The sequence below is a fragment of the Andrena cerasifolii genome, chromosome 2 (genome assembly GCF_050908995.1).
Source record: "Andrena cerasifolii isolate SP2316 chromosome 2, iyAndCera1_principal, whole genome shotgun sequence".
Taxonomy (NCBI): domain Eukaryota; kingdom Metazoa; phylum Arthropoda; class Insecta; order Hymenoptera; family Andrenidae; genus Andrena; species Andrena cerasifolii.
In genome coordinates this window covers 3,720,463-3,733,219 of record NC_135119.1, presented here as the reverse complement: position 1 = coordinate 3,733,219, position 12,757 = coordinate 3,720,463, and the positions used below count along the sequence as shown (strand labels likewise).

General features: G+C 35.8%; 2 protein-coding genes across 2 annotated transcripts in view; one reads left to right on the top strand and one right to left on the bottom strand.

Annotated features, from left to right (window-relative positions):
• Positions 1 to 6,547: 6,547 nt before the first annotated feature.
• Positions 6,548 to 10,988, top strand: LOC143378530 (dynein light chain Tctex-type protein 2B). Its single transcript, XM_076830359.1, has 4 exons — positions 6,548 to 6,829; positions 7,181 to 7,314; positions 7,413 to 7,546; positions 10,093 to 10,988. The coding sequence occupies exons 1-4, from the start codon at positions 6,660 to 6,662 to the stop codon at positions 10,138 to 10,140; spliced, it is 486 nt and encodes a 161-aa protein (XP_076686474.1). The 5' UTR covers positions 6,548 to 6,659; the 3' UTR covers positions 10,141 to 10,988.
• LOC143378491 (uncharacterized) overlaps positions 10,248 to 12,757 on the bottom strand; it is a 52,831-nt gene continuing 50,321 nt past the window's right edge. The window contains exon 11 of the mRNA XM_076830285.1: positions 10,248 to 12,015. Within this exon, the coding sequence (XP_076686400.1) occupies positions 11,881 to 12,015 (135 nt within the window). The 3' untranslated portion in view covers positions 10,248 to 11,880. The remainder of the gene's footprint in view (positions 12,016 to 12,757) is intronic.

Here is a 12,757-nt window from a genome sequence, read left to right as displayed (position 1 = left end):
ATTTTCGCCAGATTTTGGCCAATATATCAGGAGAACATGAAGTGGAAAGAGGTATACTAAATTTAAGCTTCGAAGGCATCCTCGATTCTCTCTCCGAAGACGTTACTTAGTGCCACCTCTTTCGACATCATGTTCTCCTAGTACATAGCCGAATTTTTGGGCGTTCTCAAAATTTTTGCCAGATTTTGGCCCAGGCATAAGGAGAACACGAAGCGAAAGGAGGTACCCTGAATTTCAGCTTCGAAGGCATCCTCGATTCTCTCTCCGAAGACGTTACTTAGTGCCACCATTTTGGACATCACGTTCTCCTGTTACAGAGCCCAATTTTGTGGATTCTGAAAATTTTCGCCAGATTTTGGCCAATATATCAGGAGAACATGAAGTGGAAAGAGGTATTCTGAATTTCAGCTTCGAAGGCATCCTCGATTCTCTCTCCGAAGACGTTACTTTGTGCCATCTCTTTCGACGGCATGATCTCCTGTTACAAAGCCCAATTTTGTGCATTCTGAAAATTTTTGCCAGATTTTGGCCAATATATCAGGAGAACATGAAGTGGAAAGAGGTATACTAAATTTCAGTTTCAAATGCATCGCCTTAAAGTTGCAAATAAGAGGCGCTCAAAAGTTCTGCGTCTCTTCGTTAAACAGTCACTGTCTCGAAACATCTGCGCCACTTCTCGCTCTTTGATTTGCTCTCCGGAGACGTTACTGGATGAAAATAGTCTTGGAAAAATGTAACAATAAATAAACAAAATTTAAAGTCTTTCTATATCTACTGCGAATTACTTTTTTATTCCTGTTACTTTAAAAATAAATATAATATTGAAGTGAGATTATTTCCAGTATTATTCCTTTCATTCATTTTTATATAATATCATTCAGTATAGTATGTCCTCCTCTGTACTTGGTTACAATAGCATGTCCAACTTCCAAGCATTATTGTCGAGTTATTATTATAATTTTGTAGATTCTAACTTATACTACTAATTACATACTTTCAGTGATACCTATATTACAATAATGCAAAAAGTATTTATGTAATTATAAAGTACCATTGAATGTTTGAACCTGTTTTTCTCAAAAACGCTAAAAGTGGACATACAATATGTGTGCACTAATTGTAAGCCATCGATGTACAATAGGAAATTTTTTTTTAATGTAGGTTAGTCCGTTGTTGTTCTAACTGCCAGAATTACTATACATAAATACGACAGCGATTTCAAGTGATGTATATGTAACGATAAAAGCGTTAATTTAGTAAATGTATACAATTCCCAGCAGTTCCTATGTCAATGTATGCCTAAAATGCATATAACCTAACCTCTAATCGTACGAAAATGCATACATTGACTGCATCACGCTTTTACCACAGACGAGGTATAGAATAGACCTATCAAGCAATGTATTTTTGTGTCGCCGGTTTAGGGGGTCCTAGGACCCCCTTGCCATTTTAGTGTCGCATGCAACGTTACCGGTGAAGTCTCAAAACAGATTGTAACGCTACGCGTGGTAGGAACTAGAATTAAGCACGAGTAAAACTAGTTTATGTTTTGAGAGTCAATGCCCGCGATTTACAAATGTTTCTGTTAGAGTAACAATTTAAAAATCGTCTTATGAACATATTTCGTTCAACGGAAGAGAACGGAGGAAGAAAATAAAACGATATCACATTCGTCTTTTAACCTTGCTGTCCTATTCCGGTTTATTTAACGCAAAACAAATTTATTTAACATATAAATTTATATAAACAACAACATTATTTGTGGAAGACATGCTTTCATGATGTAACGTGGAATACCTCGCAAAGGAATTGTAACTTTGTATATTTCAATAAAATGCTGAAGCAGAGAGGACTTTAAAAATTGTGAAAAACTCAACAGTTCCAGTATCTCGCTGAAATATTCCAACTTGCACTTATTCTTCCATCTTAACACTATATTCGTATTCTGGGGTTCGGTAGGAACAATCGAACAACATTTTAAGTTACATATTTTATTCTTACATTCTACCATAGTATTTTAAGTTAAAGAAATTCTTATATACGACTAGAATATTTGACAATCGCAGCCATCGGCTCGGTTCTCACCGATTACCAGGTCTCACCGCGAGGAGGTTGCTGCGCTTGGAGACCCGTAGAGAGATAGATGGAATCAAAGTTCCATCGATCTCCCTGTACATGAAGCCTACTAAACCAAAGAGATGGATGGAAACAAAGTTCCATCGATCCCTTCGGTTTAGATATAGAATCTAGGGAACTGCCAAGCAATCACTCGATTAAAAGAAATTCAGGAAAGAAGGAAAGGCGAAGGGTAAGCGTGAAACAAGTATTGGACAATAAGAAAGTTAATGATTTAGTGACTGCTTGGCAATTTTACATGGGACCTTAAATACTTCATACTATAATAAATTAGCCTAGCCTACCTTAGATGTCTTCTTTCACTGTCACTTTGCACGATCACTTTTCACTATCACTTTTCACTAGTTTCTTTTTAAATATATTGTGTTATTAACTCCATTCCCCGAGTAACGGTGAACCTAAAAAGCTGAAACAATCAACTACTATATGTTAGTAACGGTGTGGTCGGCCTGGAAAGAAATTAAGGAAATGCTTATTGAGTTGGAGACGATCGAGATAATTTCGACCAACAGCAGAGCACGCACGAGCATGCAAAACCACCGCAGAGATAAATACTTGAAGGAAAGAGCAGAGAATGTAGACCCATCGATGAGATGCATGACAGACTGACAGAAGTCACAAAAAACCATCGAAGACATAGACGAGATGAAATGAATCAGGGAAAACCATCGAAGACATCGACGAGATGAAATGAATCAGAGAAAACCATCGAAGAAATTCACGAAAATGAAATAAATCATTTAAATCCATCGAAGAAATGTATCAAATAAAATAAATCATGCAAACCCATCGAAGAAATACACAAAATAGAACAACTCGCGCAAAATTCTCGAAAGTATGCATGGAAATAGGACAGATGATGGAAAACGACCGAAGAAATCAGATTTGACATTCGCAAAACAATAAAATTTTAAATGACTTACCGAACCCCAAAATTTCATCAGCACCAAGCGAATAAACGAACCCAGGCCAGAGGGGCGAGAGGCTGGCGGAAGAACCAGGTCCCCAGCAAGTTCAGCAGTTCCGAATGGTCCAGGTGGCTCGGCAGCTCCGGGGGGAGGGGGAGGAAGAACCAGGTCCCCAGGAAGTCCAGTGGATCCAGGTGGCTCGGCAGCTCCAGGGGGGAGGGGGAGGAAGAACCAGGGTTGAACCCCTGACCAGGTCCCCAGGAAGTCCAGTGGATCCAGGTGGCTCGGCAGCTCCAGGGTTCGCGGAGGTCCTTCAAGTCCGGAGGACCGACGACGACTGAGTACACGAAGATCTGTGAGCTCCTTATGTAGACTTCGAGGAATGATGTCCCCCGATCAAAACAAGGTCGACGGTTAGTTACAATTGCGAAATCCAGCGAATTCTTCGGCAAAAATGGATTTTCGGCTAAAATATCCATTCCAGTGGCTATTGCTGTGACAAATAATGTTAACAACATTTACACTAACCGCCCAGTATAAATTATTATTAACTATAATCGATAGAACTCGAGATATCAAGCAATTTGTAACATTTGGCCTTGGATTTGCAAATGATTTTCTGCGCCGACTGAATTCTCTTTTATTCTCAATGTTTAATCGTTCGATACATTAATGTTAATGCTTATACATATCACGTAGTATTATTTATAATGTATAAATACGTTTTAGTTGAACTTAGTGTAAGTGAATAGTTGCAGGAATATTTGGAGAAATATGAGTGAGATACTTGTTTCTCCCCCTTAGTTACTAACATCGGCGAAGTATAGGCTAAAACGATAGACCTATCACCTTATGGGTATTCGCGTTCACATCACTAACACGTAGAGGCACGGTACTCTATGAAACACTTTTTGGCAGGCACAGGCACTGACTCTACAATCGCGTTGCACACGATTACAAAATCATTTTCTGTTTTTAAACATCCTTCAGTTTCTGAAAAAGTCTTCTAAGTAACGGGTATATCTGAATGGAATCCTGTTAAATTAAAAGGCCTCCCACATGGTCCAATAATCGATGAAATTGATGCGCGAATTGAGAAATCACGAGATAATATGCACTATGCCATGCACACACTTCACTGAACCGATGAATTTCTCAGGGCTAGACAAACTTTTATTTCACAATGCGGGGTTCAAAAGTAACTCGATTTGCAGTTGCATCCATGCACCACAAGACACTCATGCATCATGCAACTTTCTGCGAGACTTTTAAAATTAGATTTTACTGTAAATTTCAGTGTTGGCGGTAAACTAATATTAGGGGCAAACGGAATCCAATTATTATTACTTCACTGGAATGATTAAACAGTGCATTAGAAACTTGTGGGAATATCAGTAACAGCGTGAATTTTTAATACTTTTTTCGGCGCACGATACGTGAAAGGGTTCGCAAGGGTACGCAAAGTGCTAATAAACAATGTCATCTTGCAATTTATAGCTTGCACGGGCTTTGAAGAAATGCCATTTCTGAACGCCATAGTGTCTTGATCCACGAAATGGATTTTCGGAGAGAAATCCGCGTGAGTCGTTGACCAACCGAGCCAAAGCATACCGTAACAAAAGCCTACCGTCTTATGTCAAACTCTCTCTCTAAACAAGTCACACGTATACAAGTACGCACACACCTTTCAGCATTTCAACACATTTCAGAGTAGTTGCTGAGTTGGACGCTGTTCATGAACAGAGGTCGCTAAATTCAGTCCTCAAATTATGGGTCGGTAACACAGATTGGGTGGCGACACGAAGTCCCATAAGGTGATAGGTCTATTCTATACCTCGTCTGTGCCACGCCTATACCGGCTTCCGTTAATGTCATTTTTGGAAAGATGCGCTAGTTAGAGATGTGCGGGTAATCGAATGTGTCGGGTACCCGAGCGATCGGGTAAAGTCGGGCGGGCTCGGACGGGGGCCCGGGACAGACGGGCCTACGGGTAGTTCGACTGTGTCCTGTAGCCCGATTACTTCGGGTAGCGCGATTGTATCGGGTAGCCCGATTATTTCGGGTAATGCGGTGCTTGATAAGTTCATATACGTATTCAGCTTTTTTAAACAACCGAGTACTCGTAAAGCATGTACAAAATCTTTACCTATATGAAACTTTAGAATAAGACGATTTTCATATTCTTATGCTTGTACATTTTTATTAAATACTATGAAACATCCGGAAAATATGCGTTTTTAAACATGTATTTAGTATTGCGATATTAAAAAAAGGAAGTTTAATGCATTATTAACAATATGTTCTGGATGTTTCATAGTATGTAATAAAAATATACAAGCATAAGAATATGAAAATCGTTTTATTCTAAAGTTTCATATAGGTAAAGATTTTGTACATGCTTTTTGAGTACTCGGTTGTTTAAAAAGTTGAATACGTATATCAACTTATCAAGCACCGCATTACCCGAAATAATCGAGCTACCCGACACAGTCGGACTACCCGTGGGCCCGTTTATCCCGGGCCCCCGTCCGAGCTCGCCCGACTTTACCCGACCCGACCCGAGCCCGAAAAGTCGGGTACCCGCACATCTCCAGCGCCAGTATTGTGGCTTTTACACGCAGGTGGCCATAAATCTCTCCGTACAGGGGTATAGTGCCGCGGTCATCCCCCCCCGCCCCGTAGTTAAAATTTTTTAAATTAAGACGGGTACGAAACCAGTCGACATTGTTTTCAAACCTAATTACAGTGATCTGGGGTGCGAGTGGTGAACCGATCATAAAAGCGGCTCTCCGAACGCTGGGCTGGTGAATGGTTGTAGTGGAATGCGTCCGTGAGGCAGTGTTGCCATTTCGTCTGTTCGCGCGCGCGTAGGTTGCAGTTTTAACGGACGACCCTGTATTTGCATCCATTAATACGCTTAAGTTTTATCACCACGAAAATATATTTTCGTATCATTTCGTTATTCCATATGCATATTTAAATAATTAATCAAAATCGAATAATATTAAAACAGAGCTTTTATTCGAGTTATTGTGGTTGTCCTACGTGTAAAATAAACATCGTAAGTATGATACTATTTAGGTACTTACATAAACTGGTAGCGTCATAAAAGTTAAAAAAATAATTTGGTATTATAAAATATGTTTCTTATTATCCCCTTCTATTGCGGCAGAATTTTAGCGAATGGTGTTCATGTTCACGCCTGTGTTAGAACATCTATTAACCGAGCAAACACGACAATTGCTCGTTCTTACGTCGTCGAAATAATATTCTAATAGCGAATTCGGTAACTCGCACTGACTTTGCACCGGTGCCAGAAAATTACTTGGATTGGTTGTTTCTGATAGAAACGAAGATAGCTCTATAAGAATCAACCAATCCAAGTCATTTTTTGGCACCAGTGCAGAGTCAGTGCGAGTTACCGAATTCGGTATAACATTGACGTTTTTGTCACGAATTCAAATTTCGCGCCAAACTGTATGTACGGGGTTACGGGTTAAGATGCACTGACTGTTTACTTGTAGGTTAGAATTCGATGTGACAGTTTCTGTAACCTTAGCGAAATGCAAACGGAAATTCATTTCTCGTAGAAATTCTGTGATAAAATTGTAATAAATGGAGGACAACGTTGAAACCGAAGATTCTGGTCAGTCAAAGACTAAATTGTCAGTAGACATAGTTGAGGAAGAAGAGAAAACACAGGTGAACGTGGAAGTTCTCGACGATACAGAAACTGTAGCTCCTGAGCAGCCGGTTTATCAAATTCGCCCTCAATTACACGAGAAGTATTTTGGTTTAGTTAAAATCATATCTTCCACTGCACCTTCTTTTTAAGCGTTCATTCACGATGTTTCCGGAAAAATTTATTTGCATACTTCTTTCCCACTTCTTTAATAATTTCTAATGTGGAATAATTTTTTTCTTTTTTACATTCCTTAAGCCCGAATAAAACGTGTTGATTTTACGCATTTACACAATTCTAAAATTCGAATCATTCAGTATTACTCATTTCATAGCAGTCTCCCCTAAATCACAATTATATATAATAAAACTACAGGTTAATCAATGTTATTTTAAGGAACTTTAATTTGTAATATTGAACTATAGTATAAAAGTGATAAAAACTTTTCATGCAGGTTTAAACCCTTAAGTGCTAAAGAAGTTATACATAATGTGTTGTACGATCAGCTTTCGGCAAAAACTTATGATGCTCAGGAAGCTATTCAATGGACTAAAGACATAGCAGACATAATTAGAGATAAAGTTAAAGGTGAAGTGTCTTTCGCTCAAGTAGATATTTCAGTTGAAAAGTAAATTAAATTTTGTTGGGCCAGCCGCAGTGTTAAATGGACTCTTGTATCATTTTAGAGCTAAAATTCAAACGATACAAGTATCTTGTAAATGTGGTTTTGGGTGAGCAACATGGTGCTGGGGTAAAAATGGGTACAAGGTGTATTTGGGATGCAGAGGCAGATACTTACGCGTATGATAGTTTTGTAAATGTAAGAAATATTATTATAAATTTCATTGCTTTTATTTGTTGCACAGATTAATTAACTGTTCGTTGACACACCTCTTCTGTTGATCAACTTTCACATACCTGAGTAGCCCACACCCAGAGCAATTTTTGAACGACTGCAATTCTCATCCAAAGAATCCAATCGTTAGGAAAAAAATCGTGGGTCATTTTCAAAGTCTCTAGAATGTGTTCCAATAGTTTTTTTTTATTCAAATTTTATCACAGTTTTTATGGAAAAATTCTGGGTTACCATGTGTCGAGAAAAAACGAGAATTCTAAAAAAATTGTAACTTTTACAAATTTTAATATTAGAAGCTAAAACTTGACAGAGTTGTTGTTCAGATATAATTAGAGAAAAAAAAGTTTATCAGTCGGCTTTGGAGAGAAGGTATTTGCCTACAGGAAGTACAGAGCGTCAAAATCAGCTGATGGGTGGCTCACATCTAGAGTGTCAATGAAGGGTTAAAACTGTAACGTGTGCAGTACAGTACGTTTAAAATTGGGTTGTTTTACAATATTAGGTATTGCATTCACATTCAATTTGCTTAAAAACGTTGAGATCTACATTTTGTTGTTTGACAATTTTACTATACAGTTCACTATAAAAGTAAAATATTGTAGAGTTGTACACCTTATAATACTGCAGCTCGCATTTTGCAGTACGTGTTTATAATTATTTTCGGATAATAAATTCCTTAGAGATTCTAGGGAGTAGTTTAAATGTAGTTAAAACCGATAAAGATTTGTTGTTTATAAAATAATTGATCATGCAAAAATTAAATAATTTATTAAAATACGTAACTATGCATACCACATGTGAATATACGTGGTACGGCGGTACGGGTGGTACGATTAAGTAAGACTGATTGTCGAAATAAAAATAAATTGAAAGCGTGAAAGAAAACATTTTCGCATGAAACTTAATTTTCGAGAGAATCGAATTTGAAAATTCGTCGGGTACGCGTGTCACTTATCTGATAGCGAATTCGGTACCTCGCACTGACTCTGCACTGGTGCCAACAAATGACTTGGATTGGTTGATTCTTATAGAGCTATCTTCGTTTCTATCGGAAACAACCAATCGAAGTCATTTTCTGGCACCAGTGCAGAGTCAGTACGAGGTACCGAATTTGCTGTAAATCTCGCCTTAATAGATTTTGTTATACGCTACTACTTCTGTGTTCTTACTTGTATCTTGTGTCAGTTGTCGTCCCTGCTTAGCTACCAATTTAGACTATAACGAAAATAATTATTGAAATCGCTACAATACGTTACTAGGGTTTATACAAAAACCCGTTTTCGAGTTCCACTATTATCAAGAATTCGAATTTTCACAAAAAATATATAATTAAAACAGTAAATAAATATTTGTACTCATTTTAAAAATTTTCAGTTTCCTTAATATTTATGGAATTACAAAAATGTAACACAATAAAATAGACTGCATACAAAACCAAATGAAAAAAAAACTAAAATAACTAAAATCCGCACAAAATATAAATCTTTTACAGTGGTACCAAATTATAAATCTTTGTTCTATTTAGTATTTTTCTTCAGAACATACAGGGGCGGATTTGAGATTTTCTGGAGGGGGCGCAGGGGCGAATCTAAAATGTTCTTGAAAGGGGGGGGGAGCGTAGGTCTGAAAAATAAACCAGGGACCTTTCGTGATAATATTTTCCTGCTACATGAAAAAGTGTTTCTTTTTTTTTGGTATCAATTTATCATATTTTCTCTCATATTGCTTCTTAGCAATCTCTCATATTGCTTCTTTGCTTTAAAATAAGTATTTTGCAAATTAAAATAAGTATTTTTTCTCTTGAGGGAGGCCCCCTCCCCCTCTGAATCCGTCACTGGAAAATATCAACTCATGAAGATTAGTTTTACATTAAACTGTTGCTTACTACAATATGCTTGTGTCCGAAGTGCTTTCAAGTCAAAATGTTAACGGTTTTAATTAAATAATTAATTCATTTCTGCATATTAATTCTAGTATATAAAACCGTTTTTTTTTTTAATTTAAGAACCAGTTTTCGAATTTTACGAATTTATAAATAAAAACCGAATTTTACACCCGGTTTTTAAATACCGACAAACCCTATACGTTACTATGTGCTCTACGTAACATTGGCTCCGTAATCCTCCATCTATCTATAGCGAAATCCGTTAATTTGAAAGTGAGACGCGCGCATGGATACCCCACGAATTTCTAAATTCGATTTTTTCGAAAATATAAGATCAGACAAATAAATTTATTTGTAATTTTATTTATATATTTTTTATCGATTTACACGAGTACAATCTTCGCCTACTTGGTTGTAATACCCCTCCCCCCGAACTGCATATTTCATAATTCGTTGATTGAACATAATATGCACAATATTCGTAGATTTTGCAATAGTAATATAAAATAAGTGATTTTTGGGACTGCAATACTTCTGCACAGAGAAATGTTAAGCACTTTGATAATATCTAATCCTAAGTTTTATGCATCGTATTAGATACATACAGAAAACAACATTTTTTCAGGATACGATATTCTGTGTGGCTACTGTGTACGCAGTATATTTTTATTAAAACCGTGGCAACCTTCCCAATACGCTATTACAAGACTTAGTATTTATTAATACATATCGTATTCTAGAATGTGATGGATGGAGAAAAAGACAAACGTATGATCAGACTTATAGAAGGAGCAGGCACTTTATTAAAGTAGAAGCTATTATTATCATTCGTTAACACACATTTTATATATATTGACATGGCACAATTTTTACATATATTTATAAATGGTATTTGCATTCATGTATTTCATAATGCACACGCTCATGTTTGTGATAACAGTGCACTAAGTTTACATGTTTCGTGTTCACTACAATTACTATAGCACCATAATTCACGGTATCATTCTATTTATAGTTACAAAAAATTCTGTAATCATTATTCATTAAAGACTCGTGGTTTCGTGGTGATGACATTTACTTACATTTATTTATAATAAAGTTGTTCTAGAGTGCGAAAAAAGTTTCTCGACAATGGTATTGTATTACACTTTAAACATATCTTTCATTTATTGCGTACACTGTATTTATTCGCTATAAGCTCGCGGTATGGGACCGACGGCGAGCTTACATCGGTTGAATGACCAGTTTCTATGGCTGATTTCCTCCTCTTACTCCCGTTCTTGGCAAGATAACCGCTTCTTATTTAGCTTTGCAGCAACAACGTAAATGGTGGGCAAATCGAGCTTATAGCGAGAGAATACAATGTACCTACTAAACTTTCCTAATTAATATACTAACTTGTTTACCTGTAAAATTTTGTAACTACATGTATAGTATGTCAATAAATGTTTTATAAGAGCTGAAGATTAGAAAACAAGTATTATTTTTGTATTGTTGATAAAATGTTGTACGTATAATATTGTTTAAAAAAATATAATACTACAAAACAACATTTGTTAGTAAAATTATTTTGGAAAAATTATCCTGTCACGTTATTACACCACCCCAGATTAAATTCTTCGAATAATTTTCAGATCTATTTCGTATATCTGCATGTACGTACAGATACATGTATAGTATAAGTGTGGTATATAAGCATTAAGTAGTATGTTCATAATGGAAAAAAGAAAAATAAATAAGATTTCTAATTCGTACTAAATACAAGATGAAAATATAATAGGATATTAAACGAAGCCTACTTGCACAATATAGGTTTCAGTGAAACATATTCAACATCACATATAAAAAACATTTTACATTGTACATTAAAATAATTTAACATGTAACAAAAACCAGGATAATAGAGCATAGTCGATTGTGTGTTAGTATAATTTTCAATATTTCCCACCTAAGCAGCAAATAATTTCGAAAGTGCTGCTAGTGTAAGCCTAAAATTTCTGTGACAATTCCACACAATTAAATCTAACCAAGACAACTTATAGTTACGATATTCGGTCGTTTACCATTTCCTATTACCGTAGGTTTCATTATCCAGTAAAAAATTATTTCTGTTAATTAAAATTATACCAATTTTATTCAAAATTGTGTAATTATTTATGTGTATAGTATGTACATAACGTTTGACAAACAGAGAACCAAAGAAGTTTTTATTCTCCTACTTGCCATGCTGCATTATCCTTAATTCTTCCAAATTCTTCACTCTTTATTCCATTAAAGTTTCATTCCTGCTTTTTAGCGTACGTAAATGACGGAAGACCGTGAAATTCAAACGTAATTTCGTTTCAAACAAGACTACTATGTTAACGTATTTATCCTAAACTCAGCAGTACGTTAATATAAGTGTTAAACCAAGTTACATAATTACACATGGCATGGCACAGCAAAGGGGCAAGCAAACGGGAACCACAGCCCCGCCGCTTTTGGTTTTCGATTTACTTTTACTAGATGCTTCGTATTCGTATTTTGCGCTACCCTTCTGCCATCCTCCCTGTAAACACATAAAAGCAAAATATAGTTTTATTTAATTATAGTAAGTGGAAAGTAATTTAATGTTAACAGTACAAATATTTGATACAAAAATAGTATAAGAGAACGTAAATGATAAGTGTACATGAAATTAGAATTTTAAGAAGCTACCACATATGTATATGTATATATAGGAGGAACTAGTTTCCTATTAAGCTTTTTTTTAACAAATTCGTATTCGTTCAAAAATATGCGTATCAAAATATTTCCAAATAAAATTTTATCAGAGATCAAAAGTTTTGCAGCGAACAAAATACTGTCTAAACAACTCAAATGAAATAGAAAAACCAAACGAATCTTTAAATTGTAAAAGCATAGGTAGCTACGATGCCGGAAAATTTGATTTTTTTTATTAAAGAATTAACAACAAGAATATTCGATTAAGCAAATTGCAGTCAAGGCAAATGAGCCTAATGAATAAAGTGTAAGCAATTGCTTTTTCTTAATATTTTACTAGGAATTGCTTAAATTCATGTGAATAAAAACACAAGCATTTGTTTATCTTGTAGGAATTCCTAAACTGACGAGGAATTACTTAAAGCAATCGCTTTTCCTTAATTTTTAAGGAATTGCTTACTAATCAAATGAATAAAGTGTAAGCAATTGCTTTTTTTGCTTTTTTTTTTGTTTCGAAGGCTACGCTACAATACATTACCAAATTCAGGTACACACATACCAAAGTTAAGGGTAACTGAGGAAAACTA

Excerpts from the sequence above, each read along its gene's own strand:
- LOC143378530 (XM_076830359.1), top strand. The coding sequence starts at position 6,660 with ATGGAGGACAACGTTGAAACCGAAGATTCTGGTCAGTCAAAGACTAAA. Across the intron at positions 6,830-7,180 it reads CGCCCTCAATTACACGAGAA|GTTTAAACCCTTAAGTGCTA; the intron begins GTATTTTGGTTT and ends CTTTTCATGCAG. Across the intron at positions 7,315-7,412 it reads AATTAGAGATAAAGTTAAAG|AGCTAAAATTCAAACGATAC; the intron begins GTGAAGTGTCTT and ends GTATCATTTTAG.